The 27,057-nt window shown below is 37.4% G+C and overlaps 2 protein-coding genes across 3 annotated transcripts in view; one reads left to right on the top strand and one right to left on the bottom strand.

Annotated features, from left to right (window-relative positions):
• Positions 1-10,943, bottom strand: part of Enkur (enkurin, TRPC channel interacting protein) — a 15,189-nt gene extending 4,246 nt beyond the window's left edge. Inside the window, exons 1-4 of the mRNA XM_069998303.1 lie at positions 10,432-10,943; positions 3,989-4,134; positions 2,186-2,409; positions 963-1,109 (exon numbers count right to left, since the gene is read on the bottom strand). Of these exons, the coding sequence (XP_069854404.1) occupies positions 963-1,109; positions 2,186-2,409; positions 3,989-4,134; positions 10,432-10,511 (597 nt within the window). The 5' untranslated portion in view covers positions 10,512-10,943. The remainder of the gene's footprint in view (positions 1-962; positions 1,110-2,185; positions 2,410-3,988; positions 4,135-10,431) is intronic.
• On the top strand, positions 10,924-27,057 carry Thnsl1 (threonine synthase like 1). Of its 2 annotated transcripts, none has more exons than XM_069998302.1 (3): positions 10,924-11,074; positions 19,835-19,989; positions 22,031-27,057. In XM_069998302.1, exon 3 carries the CDS (start codon positions 22,078-22,080, stop codon positions 24,322-24,324), a length of 2,247 nt encoding a protein of 748 aa, XP_069854403.1. In that variant the 5' UTR covers positions 10,924-11,074; positions 19,835-19,989; positions 22,031-22,077; the 3' UTR covers positions 24,325-27,057. The 2 variants fall into 2 exon arrangements, with proteins under 2 accessions (XP_069854403.1, XP_069854402.1); XM_069998301.1 differs by lacking the exon at positions 10,924-11,074 and adding an exon at positions 11,113-11,234.

Genomic DNA, 27,057 nt, shown 5'->3' with positions numbered 1-27,057 from the left:
ATACTGGTGGCTTTCGTGAGACTTGGATAAAATGTTAAGCATTTGCAATAGTTTAAATGTATTTTCAACAGCTATAATGTAAAATTAACTTTTCCTGTTCCCATGAGGTCACTACAAATGGTGTTGTAAAAAGTTTCAAAACAAAACAAAGCAAAAAACAAAATATAGACCTATTTTACCTCTATGGGAGACACATGACCTGTGGCAAAGTACAAGCAGGTACTTGGGAAAACCTTCTATAAATGATGGTAGAGCAACCTACATGTCTACATGTCAAATGCACAAGATAAAAAATTTCACATTAAAAATCCAATGCAAATATGTCATTGCATCTCTTTTTATTTAAAATAAAGAAAACACAAATAAAAAGCAAACACCTGGTCATTTATTAATTCAGATAGTTGTATTATAGGAAAGCAAATAGCTTTGAGTTGGCTTCAATTATTCTAGAGCTCCATCTAGTGAAAAATATCTAATTTATGAGTTTTATTTTTTAAAATAAACTCAGGTACATGAAAATAAAAATTAATTTATTGGGGGGGAATGTAGTCATGGAGATTGAAGGGCAGAGATGGTAAGGGGAAAATAAAGGAGGAGGCAACAATACTTGATAAGAAATGTACTCATTACCTTGCTCATGTAATTGTAACCCCTCTGTACGGTATTTTCACAATAAAAACATATTAATAAAAATAATTTCTTGGCTTATTATAGGGAAATGTAGATTACAACAGAAAGTCATCACGTTGGAAATAAAATATTCTTTGATAAATTCCTACTTTTCAGTTTTTCTGCTTGTCCCAAAGTGCCAGCTTTGCTGAATGTGGTTTTTCACTACAGCCCAAAGAGATTGCTGGTTTCTGAGTCTACATGGCTTTCAGAGGTGATAGCAAATTGGAAAGATATTTCCAATTGACACAGATGTTCCAGTTACATACAAGTACAAGTCACTGAATGCTTACCTGAATAACAGCCTCCCTTTCTTCATCTGATAGTCTTTTCATAGCTGCCTTCCTAAGGTTCTCCTGGATATAATTATCATACTCTTCTTGGGCTTTCTTTACATCCTCATTTCGTTTACTTATGTATTCCGGTACAATGCCATAATCCTGAAAGGATATTCCAGAAAAAATATCCTGATTATACTCTTACATATATGTACCTAGTAATTAATGATTGCTGAAAATTTTTATAGACTTTTAGACTTTGTTCAAAACAGTGAAAATTAACAAAAGTTAGTAATTCTCTCACTCCTAGTGAAAAGGAGTTGATTTTGGTTTTTTAAAACTGAATCGTTACAGTGGTCATCTGTTTTCTTCTTGAGAATATCTCCAGTGCCTGTGGTTGGCTCATGACCAGACCCTTACTATACTCCAGGCCCTTACTATACTCCTAAGACTTAGCTTTTCTTTTCCATATATTATGTGCTTCAGCTTTTACCTTGAAATCTTCTGAATATCTCTGATTCCTCCTAGTCTTGTTAGACAAAAGAAGATAAATGTATTCAAGGACATGGATATCTCTATCTATCTATCTATCTATCTATCTATCTATCTATCTATCTATCTATCTATCTATCTCCTTAAATGATACCAAGCATGTCAATCTGAAGGGAAAATGGTCCTGGGATCCTGAGATTGTCTCTGGTATTCATAGAAATTATTCACAAATACTCTGGTTGTTCTCCTTTTGGGTACTTGGCAGGACAATGCTTTCCTGCTCCTCTTGAAGAAGGATGCAGCGAGGTGACTTGATTTGCCCGTGTGAATGCAAGAACCACTTCTGAAAGTCTTAAGAACTGGTGAATGACTTGCTGTATTTCTCTTCTATCTGGCCTAATGACAAGCAATGTTTTGGGGTTTTGTTAATCCTGGGTATCTGGTGCCATTTTCATCTAATCAAAAATTAGTATATTTTGGAGAATGATTGTTATAATTATTAAACTAATAATAATTGAAATTGAGGAAAACTATGATTATGTCCATTTCCTGAACTCTACACTATTGTTCTTTACAAGTTCTCTGTCATTGTATACAAGACTTGGATCAAATATAGAATGCAGAGAAACAGAGTGGGCATTCTAGATCTTTTGTCCAGTGAGAGCATATTGATGATTATACAAACAATTATGAGAACATCGTATCTAAACTACTCAAATTTCAGGTCACTTGTTAATGTAAGCTACCTTTTTATTGATGTACTTTGGAAGTAAACCTGAAGTTTCCAGGTCATGCCTGTCTCCAGTTCTTCGGTCAACATAAATTGGCTTAGGCTTTTTAGCCACACCCACGATGACATCAGCTGCATTTGTGTTTATAAAGTTTTTTTCGCTCTGTATTCCCATGACTGGATGATCAGTTCTCAAGGGCACAGCAGGCTTTCTTGATTCAGTCCAACTAAACTTCTTTTCTGTTAAACATAACATTTTTCATTAATAAACATTACTGTTCAGTACTACTGGCAATATCCAGATATTTACCATCGGTATTTGTGTTGAATTAGTAATATATGTAAATACTTTAAGGCAAAAAAATTATACTGATTCTATATTTATTGAGATGTATTCATTATATATGTTCAGCTTTTTATAATCATATCTCAGAATAGTAGCTTAAAAAGAAAAAAGCAAAAAAAAAGAAAAAAACAATCCAAATGAAATAAACATTTAAGTATCATGTAATACATTAATTTGCTGAAAACAATAAAAAAAACTCTAATAGGGTTAAACATCATAAATTATGTGTTAGTTCAGGAGATTTTTACTGGATATTATCGTGTTGTTTTTTTTTGTTGGTTGAACTCTGGGCCTGGGCACTGTCACTCAGCTCTTCAGCTCAAGGCTAGCGCTCTACCACTTGATCCACAGCGCCATTTCCAGTTTTCTGGTGGTTAATTGGAGATAAGAGTCTCACAGGGAATTTCCTGCCTGGGCTGGCTTTGAACCTCGATCCTCAGATCTCAGCCTCCTGAGTAGCTAGGATTACAGGCGTGAGCCACTGGCACTGGCACCTGCCTTTACTGGATATTATGGAAATTGTTTCTTACAAAAAAGTACAACAATAAATGTATAGCTTTCCTGGTTAAGTTTGTATAAGAACACTAAAACACTTTTTAGTGTTTTACTTTTACTATTTTTAGTACTATTAATGTGACCAATAATTTCTTCTTCAGGGGAAAATTCCTATAAAACCACCAAACAAACAAATCATACTTAAAAGTAAAGAATCCATGCCTATAATCCTAACTACTCAGGAGGCTAAGATCTGAGAATCCTGATGCAAACCCAGTTAAACAAATTGGAAAGACTCTTATCTCCAACTAACCAGCATACAGACAGAAAGGAGGTGTGGTAGAGTGCCAGCCTTGGGCAGAAAAGCCAAGGTTGAGCATGAAGTCAAGTTCAAGCTCCAATACTGGAACAAAATGTCTAGAAGGAGGGGTTATAACTTTCCTCTCTTTTTTTACTGTCTTCTGTACTTGTATTATCTTCTAGTCATGCCAATTTCATTTCCTATAAGGTAAAGATATCACCTGTAAATATTTAATATTCATTGATAATGAAAAATTCTAATTAAATCATTTACTAATTCTTTCCACAGTAGGCAGAAAGAGCAGCTGAGTGCTAGTTACTTAGGAGGCTGAGATCTAAGTATCATGGTTTGAAGCCAGCGAGGACAGGAAAATCTGTGAGACTTTTGTCTCTAATAAACTATTCCCCAAAATGTGGGAAGTGGAGCTATGGCTCAAGTGGTGGAGAACTAGCTTGATCAAAAAAACTCAGGGACAGCACCCAGGTTCTGAGTTCAAACTCCAGGACTGGCATTAAAAGAAGGAGGAGGAGGAAAAGGAGGAAGCAAAGGAAGAGAGGAGGCAGAGAGAGAGAGAGAGAGAGAGAGAGAGAGAGAGAGAGAGAGAGAGAGAGAGAGAGAGAGAGAGAGAGAGAGAGAGAGAGAGAGAACAGGAGGAGGAGGAGGAGGAATAAACCTACTAGGTGGTAGAGGTTTGTCAGTTGAATGTTTCCTTAGGAAATTCTTTGGAGAAGGCACTTGAAGTCTGGCTGGTCCCATAGTTTTCATTGTAGCTTTAAATTTATTCATGTCATCTTGTATGATTTCCTTAAAAACTGATTTGTACCTGAAATTAAATTTAAAAAATTGTAACCTTTACATTTCTAGTAAAAAAATAAAGTTTAAAAGTCATACATGAATATATATGTACACACATATATTCATACAAGAATGAATGAATGGCCATAAAGCATAATGATATGAGCCCCAGGTTTATAAATCTAGATGGATGCTCTGGGGCAACAAGGAGGCGTCAGAGCAAAGGTGGGCATTATGCTTTTCATTCTCTCCAGGAGCATGGATTGTGATGTGATCTCTCCCAGCCCTGATATTAGTCATTTGTGTCTTCTTCTCTTTTCCATCCATGTCTCCCCCCTCTTGCTAGTTAAAAGTTTATTGATTTTATTTAAAAAACAGAATTGCATTGATTTTCTCTAATGATCACACATTTCCATTTCAAAGATCTTTATTTTTTAATATGTATTTTTATTGTAAACATACTGTACAGAGAGGTTACAGTTACATGAGCAAGGTAATGAGTACATGGCCTGTAGAGCATTGTTACCCTCTCCTTTGATTTTCTCCTACCATCCCTTTCCTCCCCTACCTCCCCAACTCTTCCCTCCCAACCCACCCTGCCCCAATTTGTAAAGTTCGTTTTCAACATAGTGTCTTGTACATCTCATTGTTACAATGGGTGATCCTGTATCCTTATTTCAGGATTTTGTTATTTCTCTTCCCTTCCCCAAATTAGAAAAATTTATACAAGCTACAGGACACTGGAATAAAATACAGTGACAACAGGGTTTATACCATGGGGGAAGAACATACAAAGAACAAAAAAAAATCACATAGTACATTATAAATACATTAACAATAACAGAAAGAAAGATAAAATATCATGTCCCTATCTTGGGGTTCATTTCTCTTAGCATCATCTTATATGGTCATATGTACATAGTTTTTTTTTTTTTTACCTCTTCTGCTTGTCCTAGACATATACTAGTTATTGCAGATAAGGGAAACCATGGAACCTATGTTTCTTTGGGTCTGGCTTACTTCACTTACTATAATTTTTTCCAAGTCTTTCCATTTCCTAACAAATGGGGCAGTGTCATTTTTTTGATGGAGGCATAGAATTCCATTGTATAGAAAACACATTTTCTCGATCCATTCATCTACTGAGGGGTATCTGGGTTGGTTCCATATCTTAGCTATGATGAATAATGCTGCAATAAACATAGTTGTGCTAGTAGCTTTAAGACCTCAAAGTCAAAGCAGACACCTTGAAAACATTACAGGAAGGAATAGGAGAAACTCTAGGGCTTCTTGGCACACACCAAAATTTTATTAATAAAGACCCAGAAACACAACAAATCAAAGAAAGATTGGACAAATGGGATTGCATGAAACTGCAGAGCTTCTGCATGACAAAGGACATAGCTAATAAGATTAATAGAAAGCCCACGGATTGGGAGAAGATCTTGACTAGCTATACAACAGACAAGGGCCTCATATCTGAAATATACTTAGAACTCAAAAACTTAAATTCTCCAAAAACAAATTCTCAAAGAAACAAGCACCCCATCAACAGGTGGGCCAAAGACTTAAAGAGAGACTTCTCTGAAGAGGAAATAAGGATGGCCAATAGACACACAAAGACATGCTCAACCTCCCTAGCCGTAAAAGAAATGCCAATCAAAACAACATTGAGATTTCACCTCACCCAAGTTAGAATGGCTAGAATCAAGAACTCCAATAACAACAGATGCTGGAGGGGATGTGGACAGAAGGGAACCTTACTGCATTGTTGATGGGAGTGTAAACTTGTTCAACCACTTTGGAAAGCTATATGGAGGTTCCTGAAAAGACTCCACATAGAGCTCCCCTATGACCCAGCAATCCCACTTTTAGGTAGTTACCCAAATGATCAGAAACAAGATCAAAGATGTTTATTGATGATATTTATTAGTGGTTCTCCTTATTTGGGGTTTATTTTGGCTTCCCTTTTAAAAAAATTCTTAAAGTTAAATCACAGATACTTAATTATAAACCTTTATACTTTTCAAATATGGTGCTTAAATTTTTCTATTCCCTCTAATCATGGCTTTAGCTACATTCCACAAATTTTGATCTCCAGTGTTTCATTTTCATTCAGTCTTAATACCTTTTATACTTATATTTTTATATCTTCTTTAAGTTAGAAGGTAGATTTAATTATGTTTGCTTCATTTTCATATATTTGGAGTTCCCAGATCTCAGCCTCCTAAGTGGCTAAGATTTTTGGCACATTGTAAGTGTTAGTATGTTGAAATCAGTAATATTAATAATATTTACTTATAATTATTAATGGATATTCATCTTGATCAACACTAAAAAATAAACCTATTTAATCCTTTATTTTACTTATACTCAAGAAAACACAGACTTTCTGAAACTTGGAGTCATGGTCTAAATGATTAATATAATATCCACACAGACAGACTGACACACTACCTGGCTTCCAAAAACAACCTTGCATATCACAATATCCTCCATTTTTTGCTTAAGATATAAAACCTTGTTCTGTAGTTGAATAACCTAAAAAAAATGTTCACTTACCTACAAATTTTCCTGGCAATGAACTATAAGGAATAATGTTGGCATATTTTCTTCTCTCAAGATTTTAAAATATATGTGACAAATTGGTGTAGTAATCCCTCTTACTACATGTTAGGTTGTCTATCAAAATTAAAGAGAGGGTCCTTTGCTCAAATAAACAAATATTATTAAGCCAAATGCAGTATTCATTGCCAAGAAACACAGTGATTGCTTTCCTTTCATCCATATATCTGACAGTGAAAAATCACCTTTTTGAAAGATTCCTTCCAATGCATAATTTTCCCAACCTTCAATTCTTCTACATGACTCAAGTCATTCTATTAGTTTATTACATATGGTCAGTTGTGCAACGGCAACCAGGCTTTTGAGTCTTCTGTATAAACTGTGTGGTCAAAGTGTGTGAAAGTGTGTGTGAAAGTGTGTGTGAAAGTGTGTGTGTGTGTGTGTGTGTGTGTGTGTGTGTGTGTGTATGATACTCATGAGAAGCGTATTTGACTAAAAGTAATACAAGGAATGAAGAATCATACCTTCAAACACTAGTCATAAAACCCTGTCTTTGAGACCATGTTTATCAGTAGTGATAATTTTAATATAAAACACAGATTTGGCACTATTCTTGATTTTCTCTGAATAGAAGTTTTTGAAGAAGTTTCTGCTTTCTGTGATTGGATTCTTGCCTATAAGTAGTCAGCAAATTAAAAAAAGGCAAGAACCTCAGGATAAAAATGACTAGGTCATCTAAGAATTTATAACAGTTAAGACATAGATTGCTCAACATAGTCCAGACTTTACACAAGGAAACGTCATAAAAAACTTCAGTCTACAGAAATAATAGTTTAGACAGTAAATAAATGGAAAGTTGTCTAGAAAGAACATGAAGAATACACCCAAGTAAAATTCTGGACTACATGCTATAATTAATCACAATGAAAAACAGAGAGACATTTAAAACAAACTAATAGAGCTTATGGCATTTTCCAAAAGTGGTAGGCCTGATGTCAGTGTCTACAGAGTTATAGAAAGGGGCTTAATTAAGTTTATGGACTAGAAATGACTGTAAGGCCTATATGAAGTTTCAGATCACAACAGATGAATATCAATTTTAAAAATAAGATTATTAGACTCACAAAGTGAGAAGATATTTTAGGCAAAAATCATTTTTATCTTGATGCTAGCAAAGCCTCTTATTAAATCCTTGCAGATGAGGCAGAGAAATATGAGATGATTAATAGGTTTATGTGGATAATTAAAGACACAGAAAGTACTGTCAGCCTTGAGAGCAGTGTCTAGTAGCCCACTGAAGTGCAAAGTACTTGCCTTGTTCAATGACAGATGGAGATATAAATGCAAATTAGATTTACAAATGACACAAAGTTGAAAAGAATGATTAATAGAGTGTAGACATGATTCATAATTCAAAGCTATCTCCATAAATTAATGATGAGTTGAAATTAACAAAAGGAATCAGCAATATAATGAGAGGATAGGAGAGATAACCTTGGAACCAAAGATTCTTGCAACGCATGCAAGGATTTCAATGTGGCCCAACAGTGGGACACCACTGTCAAAATCAAATGAAATCTTAGGCAATTTAGATGAAAGTATTGATCCGAATATTAAACAAAGAAGATTGTGGTTTCATGGGCTATTTGAGATATCTGCAATTCTGTCTTAAACAACAAAGGAAAAAGAAATGATTGGAGATATTAAATAATGACAACCATCAACAGAAAGGTGATAGAGTTAGTGAAAATTGTGTTGTGGATGAGCTCGGTGGCAACAAAATTCTCATTAAATAACCGAATCCCCCATTGAGTTTTTAATAATATAATTCTTTGTGGCTAATCAACATTTTAATGTCTACATTGCATTCAACAAGAAGACTGTAAACTCTGGGGCATGGAAGATCAGAGTGCTATCAGTGGTCAAAATCTTACCAGTGTTGCAAAGCTCTGGGGAGCTTCTTTGAAATTGAATTTATAGCTCAGTGATATAAAATGTACCTGTACCTTTAAACATTAAACAATTCTTACTTATAATTAAAGTCTTCCTATTATTGAGAGACTGAGTCAGGACAATTTTTTATTATTGTGGTGAGAGAGAAATGGTTAAGTCTCTCTCTCTCTCTCTCTCTCTCTCTCTCTCTCTCTCTCTCTCTCTCTCTCTCTCTCTCTGTTTTCATAATCTTGTCAAAAACTCTAACCATTGTGGTTGATAGGTTAAACTGATATCACTCTGACCAAAAAAGTTCTCTGTAAACCTTTCTGTCTCATCTCATCCTGTCAATTTTCTACTTTCTACACATAAAGCTTTTTTAACTTACCAATGATAGAATGCCCATTTAATAATCTCCTAACTTTAAATTCAGCATTCAATTGAAAAGTGTAACATGGAGAGGAGGATTTTATTTTATATAGTGTTTGTCCTGTATACAGGAATTTTGGATCACAAGTCCAAACAGTTTACCAGTAAAGAATATGAACAATCACAAACTGCAAATGTACCATAGTTATTTACATTCCCCATTCCAACATCTAGTAGACACTGAAAAGCTAATGGAAATATAACATAAGTATTGCTCTGGTTAAAACAAGATAGTCACTTAGACTTAAAATGGAAAGAGTTGCCCATTTTTGTTTTTATTACACCATGTAATTAATTATTAACAAAATAACTGGTTGATAGATTTGAAAGAAACCTTAGGCATTGTCTATTCCACTAAATTTCTTTTACATATCTGAAAGCAAGTGAAATTTTATTTAAGACCTCCAAAACAACTAGTTGTAGAGCCTTTAGCCCAGAGGTCTTTTAGAGTAATCTTGATCTACATAAAGAAAAGTTAAAGGGAAACTTTGGAAGTCCTGGGAGGAAAGACAATTTTTTCCAGTGGTTACTGTTTGTTCTCCCTATAATATGTAAACAATTCTAAGTACCACCTACACAAGATAGCTTACTTTGTAGTTACCTAATATTTTGAGAATATTAGATGTCCTATAAAAACTAGGTGAAAAATTTAACTCAGTCACAACCAGTCTCCTTTTCATTCAGCCATTGGATCTGAAAGAGCCCTTAAAAACTATCTCATAAGCAATAGACACGCTGGTGCTTAGAAACAAGTTAGAATTTGTGTTTGACAATAATTTTGGGAGAGAGGAGTGCTATGCTTGCAGAATGGCAAGTTAGAAATGTAACACAGAAGCCGGGCGCCGGTGGCTCACGCCTGTAATCCTAGCTACTTGGAAGGCTGAGATCCGAGGATCGCGGTTCAAAGTCAGCTCTGGCATGAAAGTCCGTGAGACTCTTATCTCCCACCAGAAAACTGGAAGTGGTGCTGTAGCTCAAGTGGTAGAGAGCTAGCCTTGAAGAGGCTTAGGCCAAGAGTTCAAGCCCCATGATGGACAAATAAAAGAAAGAAAGAGATGCAGCACGGAGCTCCCCAAAAGAAAAACATCAAGAATCCCACTTGATAAAAGGATGGCAAAGTGGTTTTCTTTTCAACAGTACCACGACGTTTCACCCTACATTGTATGCCACACTACATACCACTAGATTCATTACAAAATAGTTACAATAAATTACAAAATAATCGAGAAATGCTAATCACCTAGGGTTGCTCATCTCTTCTGTAAAAAGCTGTCCAAGTTTACTTTATTGAGACAAAAAAGTATATTTTAAACTTCTCTGATGTGTCTGTTCAGTTTATCCTGAAATGGAACAATTAATTCCCCATTTTTGTTTTAAGCGGTCAATTTGGCTTACATACCTAGGACGCTGGGGCGGCTCCTTCTCCTTACTGGGTATGAGGTTATAAATGCTCTCAGAAGGGTACCTTGAATGGTCCATGGTCAACAAATGGACGAAACACCACTACCCTCAGCTTTCCTTACTATACTAGTATCTCCCCCTTCCTCTTACTGCTTTGCAGAAGACCTCCCTTTCTAATCAACCCTCTCTAGTGAAGAAAATACAGGGTCAGGTCCTTCCAGGACTGCCTGGCCTTGTTGATGGCGTGGTTGCTGTGGAAACAGTTACTAGGCAACGGAGCAGTGGAAGCCAGCCTAGCAAACCAGGTTTCTTCTTCTGTTTTTTTTTTTTTTTTTAACATCTTCTTCTGCCTCTGTGATTTTATGAAAAACAAAAAGAACACAACATCCCCGAATCCATTTTGCTTTTGTCAGTGTATTTGGGGAGAACGAACGGAAAAAAATAAGACTACAAGCAGCAGCGCGTAGGTGCGCAGGCGTCACACTAGAAGACTCTAGTGCGCACGCCCCAATGCCGAGAGGGGCGGACCGCGCGGACGCAGAGCCCAAGCCAGGGGGAGAAAAAGAGAAGCCCCAAGGCCTGGGGGCGGAGCTCGGGAGAGTCACGTGCCCGGGGCGTGGAAGCGGACCGCGGACGCGCAGGTCAGCGCAGGCGCAGAGGCCGCGGCGCGGGGGCTTAGTGGGCGGGCCGGGGTGAGAGCTTGGGCTCCCTGGGCTCAGTCTACCGAGGCGGCACTGGTGGCTTCTGGACACTTGGTGCCATTTCCTTTCCTTTGCCCGTCTTCTCAGTGTGCTTTTCTTGGTGAGTTATTGGAGGACGAAGAAAGGAAAAAGCAGAGGCCCGTCTGTGTCCATCGCATGCCGCCCCCTCCCCGTCGCCCTTTCCCTCCGCTTCTTGGTTGTAATGTCATTTGTCTCGCTGTTTCCCGCCCGGTCCCCGCAGGCCCCGTAGCCCGTGGTGACCGCTGTCCCATGAGCGCCTGCGCCCTCCCGGCCCGCAGGTGGCAGCTCTGTCACCTGTGCCCGCGTCCCCATCCCCCCCCCCACGCACCTGTGGAGGAGCGGCCTTGAAATGGGCCCTTCTACTCATGCTTTGGGGCCCTTATTATTATTACTATTATTAATAATTGTGATTATTTTATATGTTATTATTGTTATGACATTTCTCTTTCCGAAAAGCACTTTGATTCCCCTTTGAACCATTTGGGCTGGGCTTCCGTTGGTGGTGTTCTGGCTGCTGAAGTTGTCACATCCTTTACTCCAGTCTCAAAAAAGACATTTGGGTTAAATGGTTTGGAAGGAAAATAAGCGGTTCTGGATCGAGCCCTACAGAGAGGCCTCAGGGGAATGAAGCTCTTCATACATAAGGGACAGTAACTGCATTTGGGGTGCCTGGGGGAGGGACGAAGTGCCATGAAGGTTGGATCAACTTTGGGGGCCTATCCAGGTAGCTATCCTAAATGTGTTTTGGGAGCTCTTACAGAATTTCATTAGATAATAATTTTAACTTTGTATCGCCCAGTTTGATCAAGTGTTACTTTTTACTCCAGGCACTGACCAAACATTTCAGATGGTTGACCTTTTGGGAGGGAGTGTGATTTTTCTGAACGTTTACGTCTGAGTTTCTGTCATCGAAAACATTTTAGATTTATATGTAGACTAGGTCTGTCTATACCTCGCTGTCCCTACCACTTTGAGTATTTTACTTTTATTCATTTATTTCTTAGCATATATAGAGGAAATTCCCTTGGTACCCCTGTTCCTGCTTATTCTGAAATTTGAGCCAAAGACTCATAGAATGATAACCTCATTGGCTTTAAAATGCTAAGGTTTACGTATCTTTTCAGCGCTAAGATTCAAATCAAGGACCCCAAAAGCACTAATGCAAATGCTGTACCACTAAGCAGTATCCCAGCCCTAAGGCTTGTAAGTGTTCTATTGAAGGAACCCTTGGGACTATGCATAACTCAGTTCCTGAAAGAGCCAGTAACTAAAGTGTGATTATCTCTAGTTAGCTTCAATTGGCTACTGCTAGCGTTGTCGTCCTGGGGTTCCTGAAACAAAATAATTTCATCGATGTTTTTATTTTCATTGGGCTTCAAAAAGATATTAGACAAATTTTCTTAATACCACCTCACTGTAGTATGTGAATTTACAGTCATGATGAGGCTGTTAGGTCATTGAGAAAGGAACTTTTTTTAGAGAGTTGAAACTATGTTTAAACAGGTAGGAGTGCTCAAAAAAATACCTAAGTCCCACAGCACATCCACAGGGAATCAGTGTTGCTATATTGCTTTATGGATCAAAAGGTATAAAAGATAAGAATACATATTTTAGCCTCTTCAGAACAGGTAGTTTCTGGAAATTGCACAGGTCTGACATTGCAGCTCAAAAGCAGCCACAAATAATACTATAGTAAACAGATGAATGAAAAAGAGATGAGCAAAGTGGTGTGTCACTGAGACAATTTACACAAATAGTGATGACAGGTTTGGCCTGTAGATTGTGGTTTGTTTGCACAGATCCTTAGTATAAATGGCATGTAGTGTGTTATACATAAGCAAATTTGGCTTTTGGCCAAAGACAACTAAAAGGAAAATATAGGGGTGTGTGTGTGTGTGTGTGTGTGTGTGTGTGTGTGTGTGTGTGTGTGTGTGTGTGTGTGTGTGTGTGTGTGTGTGTGTGTGTGAGAGAGAGAGAGAGAGAGAGAGAGAGAGAGAGAGAGAGAGAGAGAGAGAGAGAGAGATGGGATTACAGTATTGGTTTGGACTCAGAGCTTCATGTTGGCAGATGTTCTACCACTTGAATCATGTCTTCAGCAGGCAGGCCTCTAAAATATTTGAAGTTGCAGCACTGGGAATGGTGCTTAAAAGTCTTCAGTTAAATACTTGAGAGCATTAGGATATTTAACAACAGACGCCCCCTCCCCCAATAGCAAGAATAGCATAGTTTCTGATGAAGATAAGTGAGTGATGAACTTGTGTAATGATGCTGTTCGTTATATGTCCTTGTATTAGAACATAGCCTTATAAAGCATGATCTGGTCTATTTCCTGGGAAGTGGATAACTAACTGAAGGTCTTGTAGAGAGGATTTGGAGTCAGTTGTCCAAAGCAGCATAGCCTGTCTCACTCTTGGCTAATTAATGGCCTGATGTTTTTTGGTGTTTTTTTTTTTTTTTTTTTTGGTCAGTTGTGGGACTTGAACTCTGGGCTTGGGCACTGTCCCTGCACTCTTCAGCTCAAGACAAACGCTCTACTGCTTGAGTCACAGTGCCACTTCTGGTTTTTAAGAGTCTCACGGACTTTCCTGCCTGGGCTGGCTTTGAACTGCAATCCTCAGATCTCAGCCTCCTGAGTAGCTAGGATTGCAGGCGTGAGCCACCGACGCCCAGTTTTTTGTTGTTGTTGCAGTTTTTAACTTTCTGAAAAGTAATTTATTGATATAAAATTACAGAAATTTTAAATATGTTTTTAAGCCTCAGTGGCTTTCTTTAATAAGGTGCTAGATCTAGACACTTTTCATAGAAATTCATAGACTGTACTAATATCAGGTGTTGAGCCCATTTATGGCATAGTATTTCTGAGAATACATTGATTTATAGCCAGTTCTCATCATTAAAAAAAAAAAAGCAACACTACAAGGCTTTATGCATTCTAGACAAGTGTGATTCCATTGAACTAGGCCTTGGTTTTTTTTTAAAGACAGTATCCTATTATATACTTCAGACTGGTCTTGAACTTGTTATTTACCCCAGGCTAGCCTTGAACTCCACAGCCTCCTGTTTTAGCCACTGGAGTGCTGGGGTTACAGGCATGTACCGCCATGCTGAGCTCTAAGTAATTTTTGAAGTGCTCTCTTGCATTTTATTTCAGAAAGGTATATAATAGCAAACACTTAAATTTATGGCAAAAGCTAAATTAGGGTTTTAAAAATTCTTCCTATTTGAAAATTATACTATTTTTGTAGGATTGGAAAAATTATGAATTGTTTTGAAAGTAAAACTTTTTTATGTGCTAGAATATAATTTTGGTTGATTATCATATAATGGTAAACCTATAAAATACAGTTGCAAATAGGTTGCTAAAATTAGTATGTACTTCCTGTTTAACATATCATTGTAGCCAGGGCTCATGCCTGTAATCCTAGCTTCTCAGGAGGCTTAGATCTGAGGACTGCAGTTTAAAGCCAGCCTGGATAGCAAAGTTTTTGAAAGTCTATCACCAATTAACCATCATAAAAGCCAGAACTGGAGCTGTGGCTCAATAGACAGAGTGCTAGCCTTGCGTGAAAAAGCTTAGAGACAGTGTCCAGGCCCTGAGTTCAACCCCCAGAACCAGCACACAAAAACATGTAAATGTATTAGTATTCATTTCTGTATTTCATCCTTCTTAAATTCTTCATTTAGTTTAATCTCTTGCCTAGAGTAAAATTGTCAAATCTGTGCCTGGGGTTATATGATAACTTGAATTGTTACATACAAATGTACATTCGTTTTATTTTTGTAAAGTTTTAGTTGTGATACTGCTTTACTACCTTTTTATTGATCTATTTGGATGGCAAATATCTTTTGTATCTAAAAAAACTCATTTGGGTTCCTTAAAAGACTAAACATAGAGCTCCCCTTTAACCCAGCAATCCCACTCCTGTGCATTAACCCAAATGACCACAAACAAGGCCATACTAAAGCTGCCAGCACAACCATGTTCATTGCACCATTATTTACCATAGCTAAGATATGGAACCCAGATACCCCTCAGTAGGTGAATGAATCAAGAAAATACACAATGGAGTCCTATGCTTCCATCAGAAAGAATGACATCATCCTATTCATAGGGAAATGGAAAGACTTGGAAAAAATCATATTAAGTGGAGTAAGCCAGACCCAAAGAAACATTTCCCTCATTTGTAAAAATTAGTATATGCCTGGGATAATCCTTGCAGAGGCTCACCACAGCTCAATAGCTATATGTACATATGACCATATAAGATGATGATAATCTAAATGAACTCCAAGATATGGAAACGAGGTTTTTCTTTGTTGTTGTTGTTATTACTGTACTATGTGAAGTTATTTTTTGTTTCTTTCATTTTCCCTCCTTTGGTTTATCCCCTGTTGCCACTGTATTTCATTTTAGTATTTGTGTTTGACTTTTATTTTGATTTGTATTTGATTTTTGCAGTTTTAAACTTACTGAAAAGCAATTTATTGATGTAAAATAACAGAAATTTTAAATACGTTTTTAAGCCTCAATGGCTTTTTTTGGGGGGGGGCCTGAACTCTGGGCCTGGACGCTGTCCCTCAGCTCTTCAGCTCAAGGCTAGCGCTCTACCACTTGAGCCACAGCGCCACTTCCAGCTTCTTTCTTTTTGCTTATGTGGTGCTGAGGAATCGAACCCAGGGCCTTGAGCATGCAAGGCAAGCGCTCTACCACTGAGCCACCTTCCCAGCCCGTCAATGGCTTTCTTTAATATGGCACTAGATCTAGACACCTCATAGAAATTCAGAGATTGTATTAATATCAGGTGATGAGTCCAATTATGACATAGTATTGCTGAGAATGCATTGATTTATAGCTAGTTTTCATCATTAAAAAAAAGCAACATCACAGGGATTTATGCATTCTAGGCAAGTGCACTTCCGTTGAGCTAGACCTTGATGTCTAGAGACTTTCTATAGAAAAATGTCTTGTATATACATTTATCTGATTTGGTGAAGGGAAAGGGAACAACAAACTGGTGAGACACAGGACAAAGGGTAAACCAATGCAACAATGATACTTACAAGACACTATGTTGGAAATAAACTTTACAACTTGGGAGGGGGAGTAAGGGTGAAAGGAAAGTAGAAGGGAGGGGATAACAATGTTGGACAATAAATGTACTCATTATCTTATGTAACTGTACATCACCTTGACAATAAAATTAAATTAAAAAAAACAACCCATTGGAGTTAATGGGTAAAAAAGCTCCATTATTATAAGTGACCAGAAGTCACCTATTGTGACCCTAAATGTGTGTGTGTGTATCACATGGATGGGTGTGGACACGTGTACATGCCAGTAGTGCTGTTTTTTTGTTTTTTGATTTTTTTGTCGGTCGTGGGGCTTGAACTCTGGGCTTGGGTGCTGTCCCTGCGCTCTTCAGCTCAAGGCGAGCTCTCTACTGCTTGAGCCACAGCGCCACTTCTAGTTTTCAAGTGGTTTATTGGAGATAAGAGTCTCACGGACTTTTCTTCCTGGGCTGGCTTTGAACTGTGATCCTCAGATCTCAGCCTCCTGAGTAGCTAGGATTACAGGCGTGAGCCACCAGCGCCTGGCAATAGTGCTAAGTTTTGAACTCAGGGTCTTACATTCTTCTTTTTGCTCACAGCTGGTGTTCTACCACTTGAGCCATGCCTCTAGTTCTGGCTTTTTTTTCTGATAATTGGAGATGAGCATCTCAAGGATTTGTCAGCTCAGGTTGGGCTTTGAACCAGGATCCTCAATCACAGATCTCAACCTACTGAGATCTCTACCCCATGAGTAGGTAGGATTATAGACATGAGCCACCATATCAAGCACAAAACCGATGTAAAAATTATTAGTATTAGAGGATGAGGTGTAGCTCAGTGTACTTGTCCAGCATGTACAAGGCCCTGCTACTATCCCTAGCACTGGGAAAATATCCGTGTGTAATGGAATTGTGCAGACATTCCATCTTCTGCAAAGTTAGTATAACTAAAGTATTTTGTGGAGAATTTACATTACAAATTATATTTAGAATTAGAAATACAGTGATATCTGATTACTTGCAAGATGTATGTTCTTTAGTTTTTGTTTTCTGAGTCTTTTGTGATTGGCTTCCATTTCATTTGAAATAGGATTATCTTTTGGCTAAGGGAAACTGCCTGTTCATGACCACTACGCTGAAATAGGTATTAAAATATTAATAGAGGGCTGGGAAGGTGGCTCAGTGGTAGAGCGCTTGCCTTGCATGCATGAGACCCTGGGTTTGATTCCTTACCACCACATAAGCAAAAAAAAAAAAGCCGGAAGTGGCACTGTGGCTCAAGTGGTAGAGCGCTTGAGCTGAAGACTGAGGGACAGCGCCCAAGCCCAGAGTTCAGGCCCCATGACTGGACCCCCCCAAAATATTAATAGATGAAAAGATTTAGTAAAATAGTTTTAAGTAAAGGAAATGATGAACAATTGATATTCAATGCTCATGGATTACAAACTTAGGGTCTCTCACTGACTATAATGTAATTTCAATCCCAAAACAAACACTTGGAAACACTTTCACAGTGGTTCATGGACATATCAAATAGGTAATACTCTTATCTTCTTGTTTTAGCTTTCATTCTGTAAATGTCCTTTTCATATGATTTTGTGGTTTAAAGTCATCTATAAGTTGAGTGCTGAAATGCTGTGTAGTATCTATCTCCAATGGTAAGAAGGCTTTAGAGAGAGAACAGATGTATAACATGAGCTTCATACAATCAGGAGTTAGACTGTTATTGACTGTAAACTCATAACAATGAACAAATAATATAAATAAGATGTCTTTAGGGCTGGGAAGGTGGCTCAGCTGTAGAGTGCTTGCCTCACATGCTTGAGGCTCAAGGTTTGGTTCCTCAGCACCATATAAACAGAAAAGGCCAGAAGTGGCACTGTGGCTCAAGTGGTAGAGCGCTAGTCTTGAGCTGAAGAGCTCAGGGACAACACCCAGGCCTAGAGTTCAAGCCCCACGACTGGCCCCTCACCCCCAAAAAAGATGTCTTTAAACAGAGAACAAGATTACATAGTAGTTGGTTGGGGAAAATATGACTGGAGGCTTCTAAGCACCTAAATCTGCATTTTTCCTAAGAATAATATTTCAGTGCTACTAATTTGATGTGGTAACTTATAAGACATTAACTACCATGAAAAATGAGCTTCAATGGAATTATCTCTTAAATAAGGACTCATAAATATTTCATACCACAGCTTCAGTTTCTCTCCTTTTGGTTTTTTGCTAGCTTAAAATAGACTCCAAAGTTAATTTGGGGCTAAGTATTATAAAATAAGGTATAAATAAAATATACCCATTTTCTTTAGAAGTTAATATTTGTTGCATGTTACAGCACTTAACTCCTTTCTAGTGTTAGCAATTTTTGTGACGGGACAATTATTAATAAGGAATTTATAAATTGAAGTGTCATTTTTCTTTATTTTGCTCCCTCAAAGTCTTTTGAAGAGAGAAACAAGGTGAAATTTAAAAGAATGCATGAGGAGCCAGGTACTGGTGGCTCACATCTGAAATCCTACCTATTCAGGAATCTGAAGTCTCTGGATTGTGTGGCAGGAAAATCTGTTAGACTCCTAACTGTGGCCACCAAAAAGCAAAAAGTGGAGCTGTGGTTCAAGTGGTAGAGCAAAAGAGCTAAGGAATAGTGCCCAGGCCCTGAGTTCAAGCCCCAGGACTGGCAAAAACCCCCAAAACAAAAAACCCCAAACCGAGCTACTCATATATATTATATATTCTAATAATATACAATTATTACTGACACAGAGATCAGAAAGAAAACTATGTATGGCAAACTCAAAAGACCCTGAAATAATGTAAGCAAAAACTTGTTGAATAGGAGGTTAATAGATCTGTTTTGTGTAGTGCTTTAAAATAGGCTAGAGTACAGTACTAGAATACATTTCAATGAAATAAATTGCTGAAATGGTTAAGTTACAATTCCTTCTAGTCCTGGAGTACAGACTACATATAGTAAATAGTTCATTCAGGATAAACACCATTATTTTCCCTAAAAGCTCCTAAAAAAAATCAAAGCTCCTAAACCAAATCATAAAAAATACACTCATTTGGCAAGGATTAATAATACTGTGTACAAATATTCTTGGTTTCTATCCCCCTGCTGTGTTCTTTCAATTTATTTTGACTCATTTTAGTAGTTAGGAGATACCTGTATGTGACACAAGCTTTATTTGAGCTTTTTTGTACAGTAGATGATGATATTTGCAAATAATATGGTGATTCAGATAAATAAGACAACTTGAAAGAACAGCTCTAGACACTCACTTCATCCTTGTGTCCACTGACTTTTTTTCTTTTGGCAAAACACAGTGAAATTATAAAACTCAAGCATGGTTTTGAAAGATTTTACGTTATTACTTGGTTTATAATGCTTTTTTTATTGCCAATGGTAGAAATGCCCCTAGTACTATGCTGAAGAATTATTTCCCACAGTAAGATTCATGTTGAAAAACAAAGTGAAATATCTTCATTAATAACAGATTTGAGAAAATGTGAAAAAATTAGTTTTTCTGTCTTTCTGAGATATCAGGTGTATTCTTTATTAATAGATCATCTGTGTGTAGAATTTTATGACAAGGTATCAATCATAGCTAACTGGAAATGTTTTCTATTGCAGATCCCACTGTTTGCCTCAGCACCAGCATCTCTTTGCCTGAGGCTAGTTCTTGCATTTCCTGTCTTCACAAGTCAATGGAGCTGAGTACTGCACATGCAAGCTGTAAAGTCAGATAAGGAAATGAATTCCTTCTCTTGACGGTTCTTAGTTTACTTGTAAGTTAAATTTAGAGTTAGATTAAAATGGTTTAAATGTCTACACAAAAGTTTAAGTGGCATAATTAGTAGTACATAATCAAGTGTTCAGAATATACATAACTATGTCATTTAATGTTTTATATGGTTTAGTGGCATTCTATCAACAAATGTGAAAAGTCCCACTGGGTATCTGTAAAGTTACATAAGTAAATTAATTGAATATTTCAGCAGTTGCTGAATTGTATTTTACATGACAAAAAATTGACTTGTCTGGCATATATTTTATTTCAGTAAAATATGGTGAGTCTATTTCCAAAAACAGAGGCTTGATTAGTATGGGGATTGTAGAGCATCTTTGAATGCCAGAATCATGTTTCCTCTGGTCGTTTGGAATGTTATTGAATTTCCTGGCTGTTTCTCTTGAATCTGGAATTTGCATTAAAATGTTTGTAGAAACAGAATCAGAAGTGATAGATCCATGCAGATCATGTTATATTCATGAAGAATTTGACCTCACTACTGATTAATAATTTTTCTTAATTATCAGCATAAAGTAACTTTCAGTTTGGCTTTTTTTTTTTTTTTTTTTTTTTTTGTCAGTCATGGGGCTTGAACTTGGCTTGGGCGCTGTCCCTGTGCTCTTCAGCTCAAGGCAAGTGCTCTACTGCTTGAGCCATAGCACCTTCCAGTTTTCTAGTGGTTAATTGGAGATAAGAGTCTCACGGACTTTTCTGCCCAGACTGGCTTTGAACCGTGATCCTCAGATCTCAGCCTTCTCAGTAGCTAGGATTATAGGCGTGAACTTTGGCTTTTTTAAAGTCTAGATTGTGAACAGTATGTAAACATGATCTTAACAGTATGCATGTAAAAGACAGATAGGATAGGAAATAAAATATCATAACTGTTCTACAGCTTAGAAAATTATTTAAATACTTTATATGTAGGTATATTATTTCATTCTAGCTCACTGTTGTGAATTCTATGATAAAAAGTAAATATAAGTTAATAAATAAAATGCTACTCTTTTATCATGTTCATATAAATAAAGGAAAATATTGAAAATATTGTTAATAATTGTGAATTTCAAGTGATAAGTGCCCAGTCCCAACTGCTCTTTATATCTGTTGTAAACAATAATTCATGAAACAATTTTATTGTGATATTCCATGAAAGGAAAAGAAATACTAACTTGATTCAGTGTATATATGTATGCTAAGTATGTATATACACTAAGTATAATGTATACTTTGTATATATGCATACTTAGTATATGTATGTATATAAAGAGACATGTATATACACACACTGAATTCTGTTTGTTTAAAACCTTTGATGGTATTTTCTGAGTAACACTTCTGTTCTTTCTTTATTTTTTTGTTGGTCATAGGGCTTGAACTCTGGGCCTGAGCACTGTCCCTCAGCTCTTCAGCTCAAGGCGAGTGCTCTACCACTTGAGCTTCAGTGCAACTTCTGGTTTTCTGGTGTTTTTTTATTGGAGATAAGAGTTTCACGGACTTTCCTGCCTGGGCTGGCTTTGAACCATGATCCTCAGATCTCAGCCTCCTGAGTAGCTAGGATTACAGGCATGAGCCCCTGGCGCCCAGCCATTTCTATTCTTTATAGTTACAATAAGGTTGTGCTGGAAATTGCATAGTTTTTTTTTTTTTTTTACAAGTTTTGGTTTTTCAGTGTATTGAGATTTGAAAAGGTATTCTTAACAAATATTACATGCTTTCCCTCACATAGGGGAAATGATCTGAAAATAGAAGCGAGACAGTTATAGATTAGATTGGAAAGCAGAGGGAAGGGAGGGTGGTATTATTATTTACATATATAAATGCCACAGTAAAGCCAATCTATTTGTACAATTAACATTAATAATTATAATAAAAAAGAAAAGAGCTTATTATGAGAAGAATATTGCAGTATATGGGGATTTGGATGACAGTATTTTTAAGCATTTCATATGTTGAGAATATACTTATATTCAGTGAGGGTTTTTTAACAGTTGGTTGAAATACATAACCAAGTATCTTTCTTGTTTTTATGTCTTGAAAAGGGCTAAAGCCAATTCTTAGGTCGACTTGGCAGGAAAGTGAAAAGAGAATGCTCCACTTTAACCGATGCCAGCATCTGAAGCTGATAACACAGAAATGTTTTTCTAGTGTACATGTTAAAATGGATAAACACGCATGGCTGTTTCTTTCAAGAACTTTTGCATTTGCAGAATTAAGGAAGTCATGGCATTCAACTCATTCTCTTGTTGGAGACAAAAACATTGTTCTGATGGGGCCTCCTGGTTCTGGGAAAACCACAGTGGGCAAAATAATAGGTCAGAAACTGGATCGTTGTGTGATAGATGTGGATGATGATATCCTTGAAAAAACATGGAATATGAAAGTTTCTAAAAAATTGCAGGATGTTGGTAATGAGCAATTTTTAGAAGAGGAAGGAAAAGCTGTGTTAAACATGTCTGCATCTGGAAGTGTCATTTCCCTTAGTGGGTCCAATCCCATGCATGATGCTAGCATGTGGCATCTGAAGAAAAATGGAATAATTATATATCTGGATGTACCTCTAACAGATATAATTAATCGTCTAAAATTCATGAACATAAAGATGATTGTAGGCCTGAATTCTGGAACATCTATGAAAGACATACTTAAATTTAGAAGACAATATTATAAGAAGTGGTATGATGCTCGAGTTTTTTGCGAAAGCGGGGCTACCCCAGAGGAGATAGCAGAGAAAGTACTAGATACAGTTAAAAGATACCAAGATGTGGATTCTGAAACATTCATTTCAACAAGGTATGTTTGTCCTAAAGACTGTCAACAGAAAGTTTCAACAAAATTTTTCAGCGAAGCTGTGATCGAGGGATTAGCTTCTGATGGTGGACTCTTTGTTCCAGAGAAGGAGTTCCCCAAATTAAGCTCTGGCGAGTGGAAAAGCCTAGTAGGAGCAACCTACATAGAAAGGGCACAAATACTATTGGAAAGGTGTATACATCCTGCAGACATACCTGCTGCCAGGTTGGGAGAAATGATTGAAACTGCTTATGGGGAAAACTTTGCCTGCTCCAAAATTGCCCCAATCAGGTACCTTTCAGGCAACCAGTTCATTCTGGAGTTGTTCCATGGGCCAACAGGATCATTTAAAGATTTGTCTTTACAGCTTATGCCTCATATTTTTGCATACTGTATTCCACCTGGTTGCAATTATATGATCCTTGTAGCTACTTCAGGAGACACAGGGAGTGCAGTCTTAAATGCATTTAGCCATCTGAATAAGAATGACAAGCGAAGAATAGCTGTAATCACATTTTTTCCTCACAGTGGAGTCAGTGATTTCCAAAAAGCACAAATAGTTGGCAGTCAGAGAGAAAATGGACAAGCAGTGGGTGTTGAGTCAGATTTTGATTTTTGCCAGACAGCTGTAAAAAGAATTTTTAATGATTCTGATTTTACTGGCTTTCTTATCATGGAATATGGAACAATTTTAAGTTCAGCTAATTCCATAAACTGGGGCCGACTGCTTCCCCAGGTAGTTTATCATGCTTCTGCATATCTTGATCTCGTTAATCAAGGGTTTATTTCTTTTGGAAACCCAGTAGATGTCTGTATTCCCACAGGAAATTTTGGTAACATATTAGCAGCAGTATATGCCAAGATGATGGGAATCCCTTTTCGAAAATTTATCTGTGCCTCTAATCAAAACCGTGTTTTGACTGACTTTATAAAAACAGGACTTTACGATCTACGAGAAAGGAAATTAACACGAACCTTCTCACCATCAATAGACATTCTCAAATCCTCAAACCTAGAGCGACATTTATATTTGGTGGCTAATAAAGATGGACAATTAATGACAAAATTATTTAACCAGCTAGAAAGCCAGCATCACTTCCAAATAGAGAAGATCCTAGTTGAGAAACTTCAGCAGGATTTTGTAGCTGACTGGTGCTCTGAGGATGAGTGCCTGTCAGCTATTAACTCTACCTACAATACTTCAGGATATATTTTAGATCCACACACTGCTGTTGCAAAAGTGGTTGCAGACAGAATGCAAGACAAAACCTGCCCAGTGATTATCTCATCTACAGCACATTACTCAAAGTTTGCACCTGCCATCATGCAGGCCTTAAAGATTGAAGAAATCAGCCAAACTTCATCTAGCCAGCTGTATTTATTGGGTTCCTATAATGCCTTACCTCCACCACATGAAGCTTTATTGGAGAGAACCAAGCATCATGAGAAGATGGAGTACCAGGTTTGTGCAGCTGATGTGAATGCCCTGAAGAGTCACGTGGAAAAACAAATCCAAATTCAATTTATAGGAAAGGTTTCTGAGTAGAACATTACCCCCACCCCCAGGTAATAAGCATGCAATAATAAATCTCAGCTGTTGATTTGGAGTGTTAATAATATTTTGTTTTTTTATGTAAATGTCTATATTTATCTGTTAACTTGGAAGTTCAACAGTCTTTTCTCTAGGACTGGTCATTATACCAATTCTGTACCTCCTTAGATCCTTAGTCTAGAAATGACAAGTGGTAAATAATATGTAGAGTTATGTGCCAGACACCAGTGATTCATGCCTGTAATTCTAGCTACTCAGGAGGCTGAGATCTGAGCATGACAGTGCTAAGCCAGACTGGGCAGGAAAATCCACGAGAGACTTCTCTCCAGTTAACCACCAAAAAGCCAGAAGTGGAGCTGTGGCTCAACTTGTAGGTTGCTAACCTTGAGCCAAAAAGCGCATTTCAGTTTACAAGCCCTGATTTCAAGCCTCAGGACTAGCACATGCACACAAAAATGAAATGTACAATACAGAACTTTCTGTACGATAGTGGTTGCTCAAATGAAACGTAGCCTTTTAGAGGAAAAGGATTTTATGATGGAATAATCAAAAAGGTGTCTCAGAGAACATAGAAACTGAGGTGAAGCTTATAGCATCGGAAGGAGGGGGGAGTTCTAGTCAGAGAAGAGGCCATGCTCAAGTCCAGCTATATTTACTTGTGGCCAATTTGTTCCCTGATGATGATCTGTTCATGTTCTTTGTGATTTCTGACCCTTTACTCTCAGCTAATAACCTGAGGCACTTGAGTTCCCACATCATCCCGCAGCTTGCCTGCTCTGTGAATCCACTGAGTGTCATCCTTTCCCACATGATCCCCAGCTTGCCTGCTCTGTGAATCCACTGAGTGTTATCCTTTCCCACATCATCCCTCAGCTTGCCTGCTCTGTGAATACACTGAGTGTTTGTCATCCTTTCCTCTGTCCTTTTGATTGAAATGGGTAGTTCTCCTTTCCCAGGCCAGTTCCCTCAGTTGTGCCTGTGTCCTGTTCCCTTCAATCAGTCCACATGATTTTCCACATCACCTCCTCTCCCTCTTCTTTCCTCCCTTGGAGCCTTTCCTTCCCTGGCACTCACATGATCTCATTTCACTGTAAAACTTCTCTACATTTCTGTCCATCTACTTTTCTTTATTTTCCAACCAAGCTCTGGGAATTGTTTAGCGCATGATTCCACCGCTTCTAATTTGCTCCAGTGTCTAAATCATGTTCAGTTTAAGGATGAATAATAAATACCTAAGCACTTAGCTTAGGTATTTAAATTTATATATTAAATATGTATATAAATATCTAAACACTACAGTGCTGAACAAAAGGACCTCATCAAACATTTGTCCCCCACTTTGTATTCATTTCTCCCCCATGGAGGTAACCACTGTCCCAAATTTCTGTTAATCATTTCATTTTTTTTTTTGGGTCCTGTCGTGGGGCCTGAACTCTGGGCCTGGGCGCTGTCCCTCAGCTCAGCTCAAGGCTAGCACTCTACCACTTGAGCCACAGCGCCACTTCTGGCTTTTTTCCTTTTGCTTATGTGGTGCTGAGGAATCGAACCCAGGGCCTCAGGCATGCAAGGCAAGCGCTCTACCACTGAACCACCTTCCCAGTCCCATCATTTCATTTTTTATAGTTTTGTTTTGCTCTTTGAATGTTATATAAATAGAATCATTGTACACATGATTCTATGGCTTATTTTGTTAAAAAAAAACGTTAAAATTTATCTGGCTAGGTGGATCAAGCTATGGTTAGTTAATTTTTTTTTCTTTTTCTTTTTTGTCAGTCATGGGGCTTGAACTCTGGGCCTGGTCGCTGTCCCTCAGCTCTTCAGCTTAAGGCTAGCTCTCTAGCACTTGAGCCACAGCACCACTTCTGATTTTCTGAGTGGTTTATTGGAGATAAGAGTCTTACAGCCTTTTCTGTCCTGGCTGGCTTTGAACTGCAATCCTCAGATCTCAGCCTCCTGAGTAGCTAGGATTACAGGCGTGAGCCACGACACCCGGCTTGATTTTTATTTCTAACTAATATTCTAAGTGTGATTATCAGTGCATTTACCAGGTAACGGACATTTTCTCTAACTTTATCTGTTCTTGTACAAGTACTTGTCCAAACAATTTTTATGGACTTCCAATCATTTTGTGATCCTTTATAATAACAGGTAAAATTAGTATTCATACTTAATATTTTTAGAACAAAATGGATGTATAAAATGGAAAGGATCAGTTTCAGGCTATGGTTATAATTTCTAGGCCTGACTAACTTTGAAATGATTTTACAATATAAATAGTGAGTTTGTATGATTTTGAGAAACAAAAATTTTAAGTTATTTATTTTGAAGTTATGTTTCAGTCCAAATAGAATTATGAGGTTTTAGTTAAAGTTTAGTATCAGTTCACCTTCAGAAACAGTCCTGTGGGGTATATATTGATTGCTCTTGATCCATTAAGTGACTTATAAGCCGTTTATAATCCAGACTACTTAATGTTAATAGATAAAAGGAAATGTTTTCATGTGAACATAAAATTAATGGGAACATGAAATTAATGGAAACATGATACTGTTTTTGCTTCCATTCAAGAACATAAATAAAAAGCTTCATATAAATAGAGATTTGTGTGGGCCCATCTATGTATCTCAACCCCAAAAGTCATTAGTTTGACTTTTAGAAACAAATATGCTTCCTTAAAAACAAACTTCTCACTTACAAAAGCAAAGCTATAAGAATGGTAAATGTCAT

This window comes from Dipodomys merriami, unplaced genomic scaffold (assembly GCF_024711535.1).
Source record: "Dipodomys merriami isolate MVZ:Mamm:240054 unplaced genomic scaffold, mDipMer1.0.p SCAF_51, whole genome shotgun sequence".
In the NCBI taxonomy this organism is placed as follows: Eukaryota; Metazoa; Chordata; class Mammalia; order Rodentia; family Heteromyidae; genus Dipodomys; species Dipodomys merriami.
Note: the sequence above shows the minus strand (reverse complement) of the source record. Positions and strands in the feature narration are given on the sequence as shown.

Bases quoted from the DNA above. Each gene is read 5' to 3' on its own strand.
- Thnsl1 (XM_069998302.1), top strand. From the start codon at position 22,078: ATGCTCCACTTTAACCGATGCCAGCATCTGAAGCTGATAACACAGAAA.